Raw genomic sequence first — 18,048 nt, 5'->3', positions numbered from 1 at the left:
AACATTTTTATATGTCTGTGCTCATTGTAGCAAATAAAGGAAAAGGAAAGTTATCAATAATTACTAAGTAAACATCATGGATTTCTTAGTATTTCCTGTCTTTTGTCCAAAGTACTATGCTGCTTTTTAAAATCTTTTTGGTCATGAAATGTAATAGACAATACAAATATGAGTAGAACTTAACAACCTATTACAAAGTCATTGTCCATAAATACCACTCAAATTAAGCAATAGATAATAGTACCCCAGAAACTTCTCATGTATCCTCTCTTGATTAAACTACCCCCTCCCTAGTTACTACTACTACCCAAACTTCTATGGTAATCATTTCTTTGCTTTTTATTAACTTTATCCTATTATTACCGTTAAACAGCCTGATAATAACTTTTAACCTATGTCTACATCCCTATTTTTTCTCCATCTGAACTTTATGTAAATAAATAGAACCATATTGTGTTTTGATTTGTAACTCTGAAGAAACATGATATAAAGAGGAATCCTGTTCAGAGTTTGAGAAGCCTTTATTAGCTCCCAGTCCTAGCTGTATTAGAGAAGGAAATGGCAACCCACTCCGGGATTCTTGCCTTGAAAACCCCACGGACAGAGGGGCCTGGCAGGCTATAGTCCATGGGGTCACAAAGAGTCGAACACGACCGAAGCAACTTCACTTCACTTCACTTCTAGCTGTATATCTCCTGAGGGCAAGTGTTTTTCACTTCTGAGCCTAATTAAGAAATAAGAATGACTTTGTATTGTAATTTTTAAAGGAGACAATGTATATAGCATTAAATGGATAATGTATTTCCTAAGCATGGTATAATAAGACTAAACTATGAGCTTTAATAAGTCTTAACATTGAACATATATTGATAATTAGTGGAAGGAGAGTTTTTTCATTTGTTGCTACTGTATGTTTGCTAAGTTAGCACATTATACAAATTGTCACCTAATCTCAATACACTGCAAAGTATGTTACTTTGTAAAAGAAGCTGAGGCTGGAACAGGTTAAGGAATTTGTTTAAGGTTACATTTAGTAGGTGATAAGCAAGGACTTAAACCTAGGTTTATGTGCAGAGCTTGTGTGTTTTCCACAGAACATACAAAACTAGCTAGCTATGGTAAATCCTCAAGTATTTGCTGTTGGCGCTATTTTATTTTTTAATGATTTTTCCTTTCCTCTCATGTGTGGAGCTTTTGTTTGGGGTGTTTTTTTAAATCAAATACTTCGATATGAAAGACTCTTTTCTAAATGTGGCTATCTGTATATCTCAAAGATAATACAAGGTTGGTTCCAAATGACTGCAAAAAAGAGAATACCTCACTAAAGCAGGTAACACAGGTTTTTGGTTTTCCAGTACATATGAAAATTACATTTACACTATTCTGTAGTCTGTTAAGTGTATAATAGCATAATTTCTTTAAAAAATGTGCATACCTTAATGTAAAAATGCTTTATCGCTAAAAAAAATAGTCATCATCTGAGCCTTCAGTAAGTCATGATCTTTTTGCAGGTAGAGGATCTTGTGTCCATGTTAATGGCTGCTGACTGATTAGGGTGGTCATGGCTGTGGCAGTTTCTTAAATAAGACAACAATGAAGTTTGGCCACATTAATTGACTCTTCCTCTCACAAACAAGTTTTCTGTAGCATGCAAGGCTTTGAATAGCATTGTACCCACTTCTTTCAAAATTAGAGTTAACCCCCTCAAACCCTGCCACTGCTTTATCAACTGAGTTTATATAGTATTCTAAATCCTTTGTCATTTCAACAGTCTTCACCACATCTTTACCAGGAATAGATTCCATCTCAAGATACCACTTTCTTTGCTCATTAATAAGGAGCAACTCCTTATCTATTTGCTTCACTGTGGGATTACAGCAGTTCACCTACATCCTCAGTATCCATTTGTAGAACTAATTCTAGTTCTCTTGCTGTTTCCATCACATCTGCAGTTACTTCCTCTACTAAAGTCCTGAACTCCTCCAAGTTCATCCATGAGAGTTGGAATAAACTTTTCCTAAATCCTGTTAATGTTGATATATTGGCCTCTTCCCATAAATTCCAAATGTCCTTAATGGCATCTAGAATGGTCAGTCCTTCCCAGAAGGTTTTCAGTTAACTTTGCTGATGCTGAGATCCATAGGAGGAATCACTATGGTAGCTATATCCTTACATAATGTATAGCAATGTGCAGTAGCAAGAACATAAGCTTTAAGGTTAAGGTGTCTTCAGATCCTAGTTTTGCATTTTATTAACTTCCATTTGGAGCAAGTTAACTTGTCAGAGCTTTTGTTTCCTTATCCTGTAAAATACGATTTATTAATTATTAAGATTGTTAAACCTAACTGAACTAGCCTTGCATAATATCTAGTATATAGGTATTAACTTCTACTATATACTCACCCCCACCCCACCCTGTATGATACCTTAAAGTGGTCTTAGACTCAGAAAGAGCTAGCTTGATTGGGTGATGATCTTGTATTAGTCTGGAGAAGGCAATGGCACCCCACTCCAGTACTCTTGCCTGGAAAATCCCATGGGTGGAGGAGCTTGGTAGGCTGCAGTCCGTGGGGTCGCTGGGAGTCAGGCATGACTGAGCGACTTGACTTTCACTTTTCACTTTCCTGCATTGGAGAGGGAAATGGCAACCCACTCCAGTGTTCTTGCCTGGAGAATCCCAGGGACGGCGGAGCCTGGTGGGCTGCCGTCTATGGGGTCACACAGAGTCGGACACGACCGAAGCGACTTAGCAGCAGCAGCAGCAGCTTGTATTAGTCATGTCATTTTTTTCTTTTTAAAGACTTAAAAGTTGAAGGAACTTCTTTAGACCAATTCCTTCAGCTTTTTGACGACATAATTTTTTTAAAAACCAGCTTCTTTAGGTAAATCTAAATTTCTCTGATGTACCTGTTTTACTTACACCTTGTTTTATACATTTTGTTAGATTGTATGATTTAGTTCTGGAACATCCGCTAGAGTTGACTACATATATTTTGCATCTTTATAGCTCTGTTCTCTTTATATTTGTCCTTTGAGGTAGTAAATAATGCATTTGCTAGTGAATTACTTTTGGTGAAACGTAACCCCATTTTGTATAGGTAGGTTCATTAAATACTTTTCTTTGTACATGTGCACAAGTCCCTCTTTTATTTTTGGCTTAATACACTGTTTTCCGGTTGGTCTGACTGTAAGTTATCCAAAGGATTCTAAAGAAATTAATAGAGCAAATTAGTTTCACAATCACAATACTCTAAAGTTCTGGCTTTTTGTTAGTGACATTCTTAATGAATAACATGCCAGGATGACGCTTCGGTACACAAGAATTATATTTTAAAAGTCTAATATAGATAAGGATAAGGAATAGTAAAAGAAAATACCTATTTCACTGAAGAATATTGGGAGGAAAGTTAATTTTCATATTAGTAAATAACAGATTTGACAGTATAATCCAAAAGAATAGTTTTGTTCTAATCTTTGAAATTACTTTAAGCTTTTGTATCTGCAAATATTAACCGTGATAACTCTCAAAATAACTTGAGTTATATTAAGGTTTTTGAAGCAATAGATGAAGTTACGCTTCATTAACTAATTTTAAACTTTTTTAGGTAAATGAATTGGTGGATGCCAGAGATGTCGCCCTTGGTGCTTGGTTTGAAGCACGTATACATAGTGTTACTAGAGCTTCTGATGGACACTCACGTGGCAAAACTCCACTGAAGAATGGCAGTTCTTGTAAAAGGACTAATGGAAATGTAAATCATAATTCCAAAGAGAACACAAAAAAATTGGACAATGTACCCTCTACATCTAATTCAGATTCTGTTGCTGCTGATGAAGACGTTATTTATCATATCGAGTATGATGAGTAAGTGCTCATGATATTGAGGACTTCATTCATATTTTTGTTTGCAGAAGCAAAATCTCCCATTTCAAGATTGTTTTCAAATAAGTCTTTCTGAAGAGATCATCTAGGAGTCATGTTTGGTCTAGTACCATTTGTTTTTCTTTCTGATCAGTGGTTATAATATAATAAGAGCTCCTTAACATTCAGCGTTTGGCTCATAAGTAGTTTGTGTTTGGTATCCTAATACCTAGCTTAATTTAATATGTAAGGTTTTCTGTCTGGTCCTCTGGTATGTTAGGGCTTTTGCTATGCATTTTAAGAATATTTTAGAAAATATATAATAACGTGGGATGTTATTTAGAATGGAGTTGAAATATTTTCTGAAAGCTATTGCTGAGTTAATTCACATAAAATTTATACATATAAAGGATACAATTCACTGTCTTTAATATAGTCACAGGATTGAGCATTATCGCAAACTAATCTTAGAACACTTTTATTTTCCCTCCAAAAAACTGTATAAGCAGCAATTACTTCCCAATCTCCCTCTCCCAACCAAAGGTATTTAAATGTTCATGTGAAAGCAGTATGAAGAACTTGCTTTGAGGGCCTAGACTCTAACACTGAATTGTCATCTTCCTTACCTATTTTTAAAATCCTACTATAAAATTTACTATGGTGAAAGATTTAGTATTTATTCAACACTACATAAACTTTTAAGTCTTCACTCAAGTGACATCTTCATATATGTAGAAAATATGCAACCAAATCTTTTATCAAGTGTGAGTTCAAGATTCTAAAACAGTTGTAATTTTTCTTACAAAAATGGTATAAAAGACTTTGGTGTTGACACATGTTTCCAGGATACCTGGAAAGGGCTTAAAAGTAGATCCCTTTTATCTTTTCTGATACATCTTATGGCTCTGACTAAGTTGCCAACATGGCTTATTTCAAATGGGCCATCATACTGTTTTTTTTTGTTTTTTTTTTTACCATAGTAGATGATAATAGAACCGACAGTTTAAATGAGTATTAAAATGTGGGATTGGCAAGGACTTGAAATATTGGTAAATCAAGGCTGGGATAGGAAGGGAATGGAGTTGGTAGGTTAACAGTAACCAGTCTCTGGGTTTATGAGTACCATGGCAAAGAGGCAAGATACCGCATTAGTGGGGGACTTCAGCTATCTGTGTATCTGTTGTCAACAAGTAGAGTTCTTGATTTGTTTTGAGTGTTTATTTCTTAGAGAAAAGAACTCAGAAACCAGCTACTTGGGACCTGATTCTGGCCCATAAAGGAGTTGTTATTTGGCCAAAAATTAATAATTGTATAAATGGCACAGTGTGGAAATAGGGTGAGTTTTAAACACTAAGTGAACTAAGGCTTACTAAATTTTTACAGGTTTAGGGGCTCTTAGTTGGTTTTGGAATAAGACTTTCCAAGCGATAGGCCTAAGTTTGGTATAATGTTAAAGGATAAATCACAGTGTCTTTGCATTTATTTGACTATTTATTTATTTGGTTGCACCAGGTTGGCATGTGGGGGTCTAGTTCCCTGACCAGAGATGGAACCTGGGCCCACTGTCTTGGTAGCATAAGCCACTGGACAGTCCCTGGCTATTTTTTAATGTAGGAGAAATTTATCTTGACTAGAGTGAATGTTAGTAAAAGGAAGTGTAAACCCAGAATGCATGAGAAGACTAAAATTATCTGTTCAAAATAATTTCACAGGATGGAATTATTTCAGTACTGACAAGGAAAACAGTATCTGAACTTTCTTTGAGAAATAAAGTGTTAGAAGCTTAGTGGTAAATATCACTTACATCTTCAAAAAGAACAAAGGACTATATGAAATAAAGTATGAAAATAGATGAGTTTCTGGATAAGAGTCCCAAATAACAAAAGGCTGGTGTAAGCACCTAGAAAGACCCATGACCTCATATGGATGTGATGACAAATCTTGTTAAAATTTCGTTCTTGATGGTTATCAGAAAAGTTAAAAACTATAGTCAAGTTTATGTTAATTTCAATAACTTATTAAACAAGTTCTTACTTTCTTGGATGGAGGATGCATTGACAAGAGATGGGCATATATGGCTTAGCAATAGTAATACAGATTGTTAATGAGTAGTAAGCTCCAACTTAGTCAGCAGAATGTAGCTGTCAAATAGTTACACTGTAGGGTGTTTGATTAGAAACAAGATACCTAGAATAAGACTGGTGTTCCTGTTATACTGGGCTGATTATTCTCTACTTGGATATCTTTAGAACTCAAAATGTAAAATGTAAAGCCATCATGAAGAATAGCTGAAAGAACTAAGTATTTAGCTTGAAAAGACTGGGATCAGGATACCTTTCATATTTTAAAAGCTCTGGGAGGAAGTTCTGTACAATGCACAAAGTAGGTTTCAGGATACCCTGGGCTTCCCAGGTGGTGCAGTGGTAAAGAATCTGCCTGCCAGTGCAAGAGACGTGAGAGACATGGGTTCAGTCCCTGGGTCGAGAAGATTCCCTGGAGGAGGAAATGGCAATCCACTCCAGTATTCTTGCCTGGAAAACTCATGGATAGAAGAGCCTGGTGGGCTGCAGTCCATGGGGTCACAGAGAGTTGGACACGACTGAGCATGCACACAGTGCACTTTAGGATAACAAACTTCCTACCAGCCAGATCTCTAAAGATAGAGAATGATCTGCCCTGAGAAGCAGACAAAGATAAGCATTGACCAGCTTCAATCTTAGATGGGGGATTACTAAATATGTACATTGCAAACGAATAATCCAGTCATTCTAACTTTAATTTTCACTTTCAAAACAGTATTTGTCAGACAATTTTTTTGTACTTAAACTTGATAAATTCTAAGTACATATAGGCTGCATTTATGCTTCTCATCTAGTACTATCATTTATCAGTGAATTAATTCATTTTTCTCATAGAATAAGTTGAAAGTAATCTGCTTGATTATTTCCAAACTCTGAGTGCAACAGTGCATTTTGAACATCTTGTCATTTAGCCTTAGCAGAGGGATATGGTACTTGGGACCAAGGAACCTGTCAGAGGAATTCTTTGGGAGTAAGTTTAAAATGGTGGTGTTGAGAAGTTAGTTTTATGGTGACCTACTGGTTCTAACATATTAACCAGATCAGAGTTTAAAACAATTTTTAATCTATGAGAAGTGACAGACATTACAGAATTATGATATAAGGTCCACGGTTTCACCAGTCTAGCCCCAAAAGCCAGATCTAGTAGTTAACATTGTTATAGAATCTAAATGAAATCATTTGTTTCCTAATCTTACTTCATTTTTCCTCAAAATTATAGCTACAAATATTCTTAGTTCATAAAAAGCAGGTTATAATAAGAGATTTATTTGAACTGTTTTAAGGTTTAAGAAAGTTTTACTGTTTGTAAGAGTCCCTTTTCTATAGATTCTTCAATGAACATAGACTGAATTTAGAGCTTCTTACTACAAATAATGTAAAGCAAGATCATGGAGTTAACATCAGAGTGCCTGATTCAAAAAACTTATTTGTGTGTGTGTGTGTGTGTGTTTAATGATTGTTGTTCTGACTCATCTAGCATAACCCTTGTCTGAGCAAGGGTTTTGTATTTCTAGAGTTAAACCAACCCATTAAGTACTTTGGGAGAAAGAGTTGGCAGTATAAATATTAAATCTAGACTTTAGAGATTTAGATCCAAAGGATTCTTAAATCTTTTGTAAAGTTTTTAAAATTCTTAAAAGCAGCTATGTTAAGACAAATCACACAGCATTCAATTTGCCCATTTAAGTGTAAAATTCAATTTTTTTTTTTTAGTATATTAACAGGATTGTACAACAGTCACCACAATCTAATATAGAACATTTTCATCTTCCAAAAACCTCATACCCATTAGCAGTCACTCTCCATTCGCCTACTCCTGTCCCCGCCTCCACCGGCCCTTTTCTCAACCCCTCTCAGCCACAGGCAATCAGGACTCTTCTGACTCTGGATGTTTGTATTTTGGACATTGCATATAAATGGACCCCTCTAATATGTGGTCTTTTGTGACTGGCTTTTTTTACTTAGTAAAAGTAAAAAGGTTCATCCATGTTGGAGCTTGTGTATCAGTACTTTATTCCTTTTTATTGCCAAATAATTTATTGCCAAACCACAGTTTACTTATCCATTTATCAGTTTATGGGCACTGGTGTTTTCTACTTTTTGCTGCTATGAACCTTCATGTACTATTTTTTGTGGGGGCATTTTAATTTTTGGGTATGTATGTGGCAGAGGGATTGCTGGGCTGTATGGCAGTTATGTTTTACCTTGGGAAGAAGTGCCAGATTTATTTCCAGATGGCTGCACCATTTTATATTCCCATGAGTTATGTATGGAAGTTCCATTTTCTCCATATCCTCACCAAAAGCTCAACCACTTCTCGATTAGAGCCATCCTGTAGTGTTGGAGTATAACTGTATTATACTATATGTATATATTTATATATATTTGCATGTTGTGTATATATATATGTCATTTTATAGTATTGTAGGTATAATTGACCTACAACACTGTATCAGCTACAGGTGTTGAATAGTGATTCAGTATTTTTATACAAAGTGTGTTTGTTGGAGAAGGACTGTGCCTGATCGAAACTTTTTTTCCCTAGTATATTTTGGCAGAAAATAAAAGGAAAGTAATACAGGAAATTAAAAATGCATGAAGTCGTTATGGTCAAAGAAAGAGAACATGAAAAACTTCCTTTATTTCCTAGTAATATTGTGCTGTATATTTCCATAGCTTTCTAAAAGTTGTGTTTATTCCCATTAGTTACTCTCTGTAGTTATTGAAGGTTTAAAATTTTTAAGGGTCCTAAAGACTTAAGTTCACAAAGCTATAACTGCAGTCTTGTGAGAGTAGAGATCCCAAAGCTATTGTGATGAAGAGCTGTGACCTTGACTGATGTGGAAGTAGATGAAAAGGGGCAGTCAGTTCCTTAGCATTTCTAGTAGTTTAATATGTCTATAGTGTAGCTTACAGGTACTTACATTAAGTCTTTTTTAAATTTAGGTTTACTTAATTACACTAACTCTTATGTACCAGACTCTGAGCTAACTTCTTACTTGAATGTTCATATAATCTTTAACATAACTATAATGTTATGTTAACTCCCATATGAAGAGACCAAGACTTATGTAACTTGCCAGAGGTCACATATGTTAAATGGTCTAACTCCAGAGCTTAAGCGTTAACCAATATGCATTATTGCCACTGTTCCTAAACATGGTATATGTAATTGGTAGTAGCCTACGTGACTTCAAAGTTCAAACATTCTGTATGACCTAAAAACTGGCTTTCGACTCTGCCAGGGTTTTAAAGCAGATAGCACTCACAACTTTGAGTTCAATCCTGGGTATATAAGCAACTGAGGGCACACTACTGAGTTTGATCTATACTCATCACTTGGCTGCTCTATCAACAGATAAAGGCTTAAGTCCTTACCCTGCTTTTGTATTAAGAAACATCTGTTCCTTGTGGATTTGGTTTAGATTCATTTTAATTAGGCTAGGGGTTCTCAACCCTACTTCCATGTTAGTTGTCTAAGAAGCTTTAAAAATATCAATCCCTAGGACCTACTCCCAGAACTTCCTGTATGATTGATCTTTGGGACTTCCAAGCATCGGTGTCTAAAAAGTTCCTCTGGGATTCTAATATGTAGCCATAGTGAGAACTATGGGCTTAGAACAGTGGTTCTCAAAGTGTAGACCTGGCTGGGAATGTCAGCATTATACTTGATAGAAATCCAATTCCTTATACTTACTCCAGATATAATAAGTTGACCTCTGTAGGTGGCCCTACAGTCTGGGTTTTAATATGTCCTCTGGGTGGTTCATATGTATACTCAAATTTAAGAACCACTCACTCATTGCCTTTTGTCCAGCCTTATCAGTTGCTATCACACACCTGCCTCTAAAGACCAATATGAGGGAAAGGGTTTGATATGACAATTTAAATATAGTAAATAAAGACTGGAGATGATATACTATACCTGAGGGACCTGAGTGTTCATCTTTTAGTACCTATATAGGTGGCATATGGCTTGTTGATTTTTCCATTTTTGTTTTTATGTAGATAAAATTGTTAAGTCTTTTTTCTATTAATAGAAGAATTGTATTTCATTCAAGCTGAATGATCTATATCATTTAAATGAGGGCCCATATTCCACTATGCAGTCTTTGTGCCAGCTTGGCTAACATAGGGAAGCAATGTCCATAACAAGTTTGTGGAGAATTTATCTTTTATGGTATATTGGTAATTTTTGTTTGTTTGTTTATTCTTTATATATATATGTATATATTTTTTTAACTGAAGGATAATTGCTTTACAGAATTTTGTTGTCTTCTGTCAAACCTCAACATGAATCAGCTGTAGGTACACATATATCCCGGAGAAGGCAATGGCAACCCACTCCAGTACTCTTGCCTGGAAAATCCCATGGACGGAGAGGCCTGGTAGGCTGCAGTCCATGGGGTCGCTAGGAGTCGGACACGACTGAGCGACTTCACTTTCACTTTTCACTTTCATGCACTGGAGAAGGAAATGGCAGCCCACTCCAGTGTTCTTGCCTGGAGAATCCCAGGGACAAGGGAGCCTGGTGGGCTGCCATCTATGGGGTCGCACAGAGTCGGATACGAGTGAAGCGACTTAGCAGCAGCAGCATACATATATCTCCTTCCTTTTGAACCTCCCTCCCATCTCCCTCTCCATCCCACCCCTCTAGGTTGATACAGAGGCCCTGTTTGAAGTTTCCTGAGCCATACAGCAAACTTCCCTTGGCTCTTTATTTTACATATGGTAATGTAAGTTTTCATGTTACTCTCTCCATACACCTCACCCTCTCCTCCCCTCTCCCCATGTTTGTAAGTCTATTCTCTGTCTGTTTCTCCACTGGTAATTTTTTTTAGCCAGTCAATGTTTTGAGTTTTGTGACAATTTTAGTATGTTAACATCATTCACATACTGTTTCTTTTGACTTGAAAATTTCTCTGAATTCCCCAAACTTGCACTTCCTCTTAAGAACTCAACCCAGATCATATAAAAGGAACATGGTAGTAGTATTTGCAGAATTAGCTCCAGAATGACTGTTTAAAAGTATGCTTTATTTCTTCTCTCTGTTCCATCAGCCATTAAGTATTGGTAAATTCTGGAGTGGGGGATAACACTCTATATAGTAGTTGAATATTTGCTCTGAGATCTAGTCCTGGCTTTCCTTTTGAATTACACTCTAAAATGCATCTGTGGTTTTAAGACAAGCTTCCTGAATTTGGCTTCATGTTGAATTAGATCTCAGAATCTTCCCACATACATGCTTTCCTGCTTGTACATCCTTATAACATGTACCTTTATAGGTCATTTGAAAAGGTGAATTTGGGAATACTAGTCATGTTAGTGGCTTTTTAAAATTGCTTTGTTAAATTTAGTGGTTTAATTTAGAGATCTTGGTTTATAAATTGGAGCTAATTTCTATAAAGAGAAATGTAAGTTAGAAACCTCTAGTAGTTTGAACAAGGAAGTATATATCTAAAGAGGGAAAATGTTTATGAAAGTTACTTTATTTCTATATCTTAATAACTGTCAATGGCTAGGCAAAGTTGAAATCTTGAAACATGAATAAGTGTTAAGAGTTTTCATAATGATGTGAAAATTACCATATAAGCTTTCATGTTCCATAGTGTTCACATTTAGAATAGAAATGTCAGTTTACCTTGGAAACAAACTTCTTATTTTGAATTTTTAGTAAATTATTCTGAAGTACCCTTTTAAAAGTATAGTTCAATAATTCTCTTTTTAATACAATGATATGTGCCAGGCACTCAGAAGTACTTTACCTGGATTATTTCATGTAATCCTTGTTAAACAGTCGATGGAGTAGATACTTTTCTAAGTGTAAAGAAGGAATAACTGAGATTTAGAGAAGTTAGCTAACATACCCAGTATTGAATAGTTGATAGGAGGTAGATCGAGATTTGGAAAAGCACATACTTAGAACCATACTACCAGACTACCTCTCACTTTGAGAGAAGCCTGCTTATAAAATATTTTAATATATAAATAAATATATATAATATTATAAAGCAGTTCCTGCTAAGTCACTTCAGTCGTGTCCAACTCTGTGCGATCCCATAGACGGCAGCCCACCAGGCTCCCCCGTCCCTGGGATTCTCCAGGCAAGAACACTGGAGTGGGTTGCCATTTCCTTCTCCAGTGCATGAACGTGAAAAGTGAAAGTGAAGTCACTCAGTCGTGTCCAACCCTCAGCGACCCCATGGACTGCAGCCTTCCAGGCTCCTCTGTCCATAGGATTTTCCAGGCAAGAGTACTGGAGTGGGGTGCCATTGCCTTTACATATTTTTAAATTTTCTGTCAGTCTCTCCAGTTATACTTTTACAGAACAGAAACCTTAAATCAATAAACAAATACCTGTGTGCTTTCTTTTTCTCTGTAAGGAAAAATGGATTATTAAACTGCTGTTTTTAACACAGTGTCAAGGCTCAACCCATGGGAATGAGATCAGATGGAACTGTTAGAGCATCACTTAGGACTTGGAGGGTAGCTTATGCTGGGCTACAATTAAAAGCCCATCTGGTGAATGTCTTAGAATAATGTTGTCATTGCCACCAGCAGTCTTTTTAAGATTTTTTTTTTTTTGAGTTATTCTGAGCCTGTGGTGCATGCTTTTGAGTAGCCTTAATTATGATTACCACAAATAGAAGTCAGTGAGCCAATTTTGAATAAAATCAAGTGGTATTTTTAAGTAAAAGTTCTATAAAGTAACAAAACTGATTTTCTTGAATGTATTGATATGATCTGTTTCTAAGGACTGTCAAAAATGTTTGAATGATTTCTGTATTCTCACGGGAGGAAAGGAGTATGATTTTTAAAAATCAGGTCAGCGTGTCATGTTGATCTTGAGTAGGGAGCTATAAATGAGAAGTTAAGTTTCAGAACCCTGGTGCAGTGACAAGTCTGCTTCATTGTTTCTTGGTTGTTACTGACATGTTTGCCAAAAACTTAGAATATTTCCTCTATGACTTGCAGTGTTCTGAATGGATAGAAATCAAAAGGAGGGCAGATGTTAGATCTTTAACCTTATTGTTGTTCTTCTCTTGTGTTAAAAGATAACTTAGTGCTTAAAAAAGTAACTACAGATATCAGTTCATTTCACTTTTTCAAATTTATACATCATTCCTTTATAGTAGTATTTCTCAAAGATGGTCAGCAAAACTGTGGATTGACCCAGGTAAGGTGTCTATAGTGCAGTTTCCTGAGGGCTGTCAAAGCCCCACTCCATGCATTGGGTTGGCCTGGAGTAGAGCCCAGGAATCTGCTTTTCAAACAGGCAGCCAGGGCCTTATTAAGTATACAGATCATTGGTTCTGTTATAGGCTGCATAGTTTTCAGGCATTAGAATCAGAAATTTGGTTTGAATTCTAGGTCCTTGGTTAAGTTTTTTGCTTTGCTTTTTTTAAACTTTCAGCTATAATTTCCTCATTTGTAAATATCTACTTGACTGTGTTCTCTTTTTCCCTAACAACCTCGAAAAGTATCCAGTAATAATAGCCAATTTTCTGCTTTTAATTTATTAATAAGACCAAGTTATTTTGGTAAGTACTCTAAAATATTTACCTTTGGCATAGGTATTTTTAAACCTAATTACATTGTTTTAACAATTAAAAGTTATACACCATTGTTAACATGTTGTATAAATTTTTATTTCCATGTATGTATTTAAGTCCTACTGTAAGCAGTTTTAAGTAAGTTATTTTTGTGAGTAAGCTTTACATTTAAGGTGTGAAAGTTAGTAGTGCTACTTATTAGATTAAAAAATGCTCTCTTTTTGCATGTAGTATGACATTAAAGATTGGCTAAACTAGAACATGCCTCCAGATGAATGTTGTCCTTATTTAAGCATTTTAACCCCAGGAAGCCATGTTTTGAAAGAAGGTTGCAGTGATAGTACTTTGCTTAATACAGTTTGAATCTTGTAAAATGATTAGTTAGCTTACAAGTCACCTAAGGAAATGTACTTTTACTTTCTTATAACAAACCTGTTGTAAAAATTGTGCTTAATCAATTTCCTTGTAGTTTAATTCCCCAGGTTTTACTCTATGATTTGCTAATTGAGAACACAGTTGGATTTTGTTAAAATGTCACATAGTTCAGGATCATCAAAAGCATATACTGAAGGATAGCTCTAAAAGATACCTGAAGAGTATGTAGAGCAATGAAAATGTTACTGGGAAGAAAAGACTTAGGGATATTTAAGGTTTATCTGAGAATATAGACTGTATAACACCAAAGTGTTTCTCTACTCTCAAAGATGCAAAGTAGCTAACTAGAATAGTCTGTCTTACATCTCTATTAGGGTAATAACTTGACTTCAGGTTCTGAGAACAGGAATGCACGAAGTGTAATTACAAAAAAAAGGACCCTAGTCTCATCTTTCCATATCTGTATGTAAGCTCATGGCACAGTCTAGATAAAGTCAGCTTTGATAAGTTCCTACCTCTCTGCTTCAGATTTTGAGGGATGTCTTGAGCCCTGTTTTAGAATTTTTTTTTAAGCTTCCAGCACTTTCCAAAATATTTCATGCAGTCTCCTGCAGTCTTCCTCAGTGCCAATGCTGGAAGAAGTCAGTGCTTGGACCAGTTTGTAGTGCTTATCTTCAGCTCTTTGACGCCATGGGAGGCAAGGAATGCTGTGTTAGAGATTGCTTTTTAAGAACGCCAAAAACATAATCTTTAAAGTACCTTTTTCTTATCTTTGTATAGAATTCTTCATTGCCACTTAACTATCCTAAAACACAGTGGTCATAGTTGATTTATTACATTTTTTTCAAGAGCTTTAGTTATATAAAAGATTTTATTTAATGAGTTGCATGTTTCCAAACATTTGTCAGCCTGTTATATCCCAAACACACCAAAGGTTGAACATGGTACCTGGTTCTTAATGAAAACTTGGTATTTTACAGTGTAAGTTGTGATAGAAGTATGCACACCTAGCTTTCAGAATACCTTAAGTTCTGAGAATATAAGGTAGAGAAGATAATTCTGTATTCCTGAAGGAGGAGAATGCTAGGATACCAGGATAAGGAGATAAGGTGTTACCTGAGGGTAGACTAGTATGGGTGGAGTGTAGAAGATACATGGTGAGTAATAAGAAACCAAACTAAAGGTGAATAAAGATTTCCAGCTAAATGTGGCAGATTAAGATGCATGTTTGTCTCCACTCCTTAAACCCTCCTAGAAGATAGTAAAAGAATAAAGGCATAAGCCCCTGAGGACAAAAAATAATGTGGTAGAAGTAAAACACAGAAGAGAAAACAACAAACTTTTGAAAGGTAAGAAGCTAATGGGTAAATGATGCCAAACTTAGCAGGCCATAGAGCTGAGTGTAAGCCAACAACAAGCAAGTACATTAGTGTTGAAAAACCTTAGGAAGATTCAGATCTTGGATTTACCAGGTACTTTGGAGGTAGGCATATCCATGGGGTGACAGAGTGTTGGACACAGCGATTAAGCACACACACACATATGGAAAAAACTGAGAACAAAAAGATTTATTTATATGAAAGAGCATTTTAATCACTTCTATCACATTCAAGGTTTAAGTCAAGAAAGAAGAAAACATGGTATTTGGGAAATAGGATTCAACACAGGAAGTAATGATAGGAGATCCCAGCGTGATATCAATGAAGATCAAGCTGTCCAGATAAGAATAGGACAGAGGTATCTAGAAAATGTTTTGCAACCCAGAAGATTAGTAGAATACCTGAAATTTCTGAACACAGTGGAGTTTTAACAGCTATGGCAGAATGGGGGTAATTAATGGTGAAAGTGAAAGTGTTAGTCACTCAGTTGTGTCTGACTCTTTGTGACCCCATGGACTGTAGCCTACCAGGCTTCTCTGTCCATGGAATTCTCCAGGCAAGAATACTGGAGTGGGTTGCCATTTCCTTCTCCAGGGGATCTTACCGACCTCGAGATCGAACCTGGGTCTTCTGCATTGCAGGCAGATTCTTTACCATATGTAAATAGAAAACTAAGCAAGTAGCAACCAAAAAGAAAACTTAAGTACACAATAGAAAACAAAGCTGTGGAAGAGTGGATGTATAATTAAAGCATATTTCATTAGTTAGCTGTGAAGAGTTATTAATATTTAGTCAAGATATAAAGAAAAAAATACTGATATGTACAGACAACTCAGTTTGTTTAATGTGCTTAAGAGCAAGCAAGTTCATCAATCATTGCAAGAGTCTAGAGCCAGGTGATCAATTCAAGTCATGCCTCTGCTTCTTACTTCTTTCCAAATAACTTCTCTGCTTTGTCTGTAAAATGGGGATAGAATAATATCTATCTCTGTCCTAAGAGGTAAATAATGTTAACACTTAGAGCAGTGCCTTGTGTTAGTAAAGTATAAGGAAGAGGAGGATGCAGGCAGGCAAATGAGCTGTACATGAGGGGTGGGTAGAATAAGTTTGAAGTAAAAAGCAATGTAAGCATGTTGCTTAAATGTAAATGTGGAGGTGAACAAAAATAGCTAAAAGTTAAACAGTTTCATCTGGGGAATAGAAATCAGAAGTGTGGTGGGCTGGAACCAGAGGCTGCTTGTCCTCATTGTAAGCCTTGAGTGTTAACTTTGAGTTTCGTACACCTGTGGGAAAACTTAAAAAAAGTGGGAAGATCCTTTCGTTTGAACTTCAAGCACAAAGCATTTTTTTATTGTAGAAATCTTTAAACTTATGCAGAGGTTGAGAGAAAGTATAATGAACTCATCACCTATCTTCACTCATTTTGACCTCCTGGCCAATCCTGTTCAATCCCTGCCAGCATCCCCAGGTACCACCACTGGATTATTTTGGAGCAAGTCCCAAATTTTAAGTGTTTTCAACCAGAAATAGCCTTAGCAGCTATGGTGGGCACACTGCTCAGATCTTCAAGACAACTTGTTGACCTACAGGGAATGATTGCGGTTAACTGATAACTTTTAATCACAGCACTTTTGAGATCTGTTACAGTGTTTGAGCCAAGGCCACACTCTTTCCTGGTTCATCTTGTTGACATCTTAAGAGCATTCAACTGAGAAAATAGCTAAATGGATTCTTTTTAAAGTGTGCAGAAGAGAGCTAACATCAAGCCAGAGATTTACTACTTTTTGAAAGGTCGGTGTCTGGTTGACCTTTGGCTGGTGTTGGGGAGCTAACTTTCAGGAGGATTCTCATTCCTTGATAAAAATGGTTGACTGTGCATAAGCTCTTCAAAAGAAATATGGATTATGCTGAATACCTGCTTCTGAGAGTCTGGAATTTTGGTATGTGCTAGGCATTGAATGCTGATGTGATCAATTCCTAATAAAACTCTTGAGCATTCTTTACTGCACATCCCTGGTAGACAACATTATAACACATATGTTGTCAGAATTTGTTGCTGAAGGAATTAAGCACATTTTGTGTGACTACTGGGAATGGACTGCTTGATCTTGTACCTGATTTCCTCTGGACTTGACCTTATGTTTTTTTTTTCTTTGCTGAATTTCCTTTGTATCCTTTCATTATAGTAAATCATAGCCATGGGAAGAACTGTGTGCTCTTCAGTGAGAATGAGACCTGTGAGTTCCCCCAACAAATCACTGAACCTGACGTGGGGACCCCAGCACGTTAAAAAAAAAAAAAAATCACACCTGAAATTTACAATGATTCCTTAAAATCAAATAACCAGTCAATATTCAGACTTATTTGTTTTTAAAATGTATTCTTGGAATGTACAGATAAGGATAAAATTAAGATTCATCCATTGCATGTTGTTGCTAGGTTAAGTCTCAACCTACAGATCCCCCCTACTTTTTTTTTTTCCTTATTATTTGTTTATGCAAGTGACAGTTTATTCAGTTTTCCCACAGTTGGGACTTCACTGATTACATTTCTGTTAATGTTAGTTTCCTGAAAGCTTATACAGTCATCCCTTGGTATACATAGGGCATTGGTTCTAGGACCCTGGTCCATACCAAAATCCATGGATGCTCAAGTTTCTTAAAAAAAAAATGACTTTTGGGGGTATAACCTATACACATTCTCGTGTTTAAATCATGTGTAGATTAATTGTAATACCTAATACAATGTAGATATTCTGTAAATAGTTGTAAATACTATATAGTAAAAGTGCTCAGTTG

General features: G+C 36.0%; 1 protein-coding gene across 7 annotated transcripts in view; it reads left to right on the top strand.

Moving 5' to 3' along the window:
* The window catches only part of UHRF2 (ubiquitin like with PHD and ring finger domains 2), a 72,921-nt gene that overhangs the window by 12,747 nt on the left and 42,126 nt on the right, over positions 1-18,048 (top strand). For 6 of the 7 annotated variants that reach the window (XR_015169579.1, XR_015169581.1, XR_015169580.1 and 3 more), the window contains exon 3: positions 3,606-3,865. Coding sequence is in view for 2 of the 7 variants with exons in the window: in XM_086415169.1 (XP_086271295.1) it covers positions 3,606-3,865 (260 nt within the window). In the remaining 5 variants the exon portion in view is untranslated. Of the gene's footprint in view, positions 1-3,605; positions 3,866-16,535; positions 17,420-18,048 lie in introns of those variants that run through there. The other variant, XM_086415173.1, reaches the window with a different exon arrangement.

The sequence above is a fragment of the Bos grunniens genome, chromosome 8 (assembly GCF_055505025.1).
Source record: "Bos grunniens cultivar Pamir isolate PY7600 chromosome 8, Bosgru_T2T1.0, whole genome shotgun sequence".
Lineage (NCBI taxonomy): Eukaryota > Metazoa > Chordata > Mammalia > Artiodactyla > Bovidae > Bos > Bos grunniens.
Note: the sequence above shows the minus strand (reverse complement) of the source record. Positions and strands in the feature narration are given on the sequence as shown.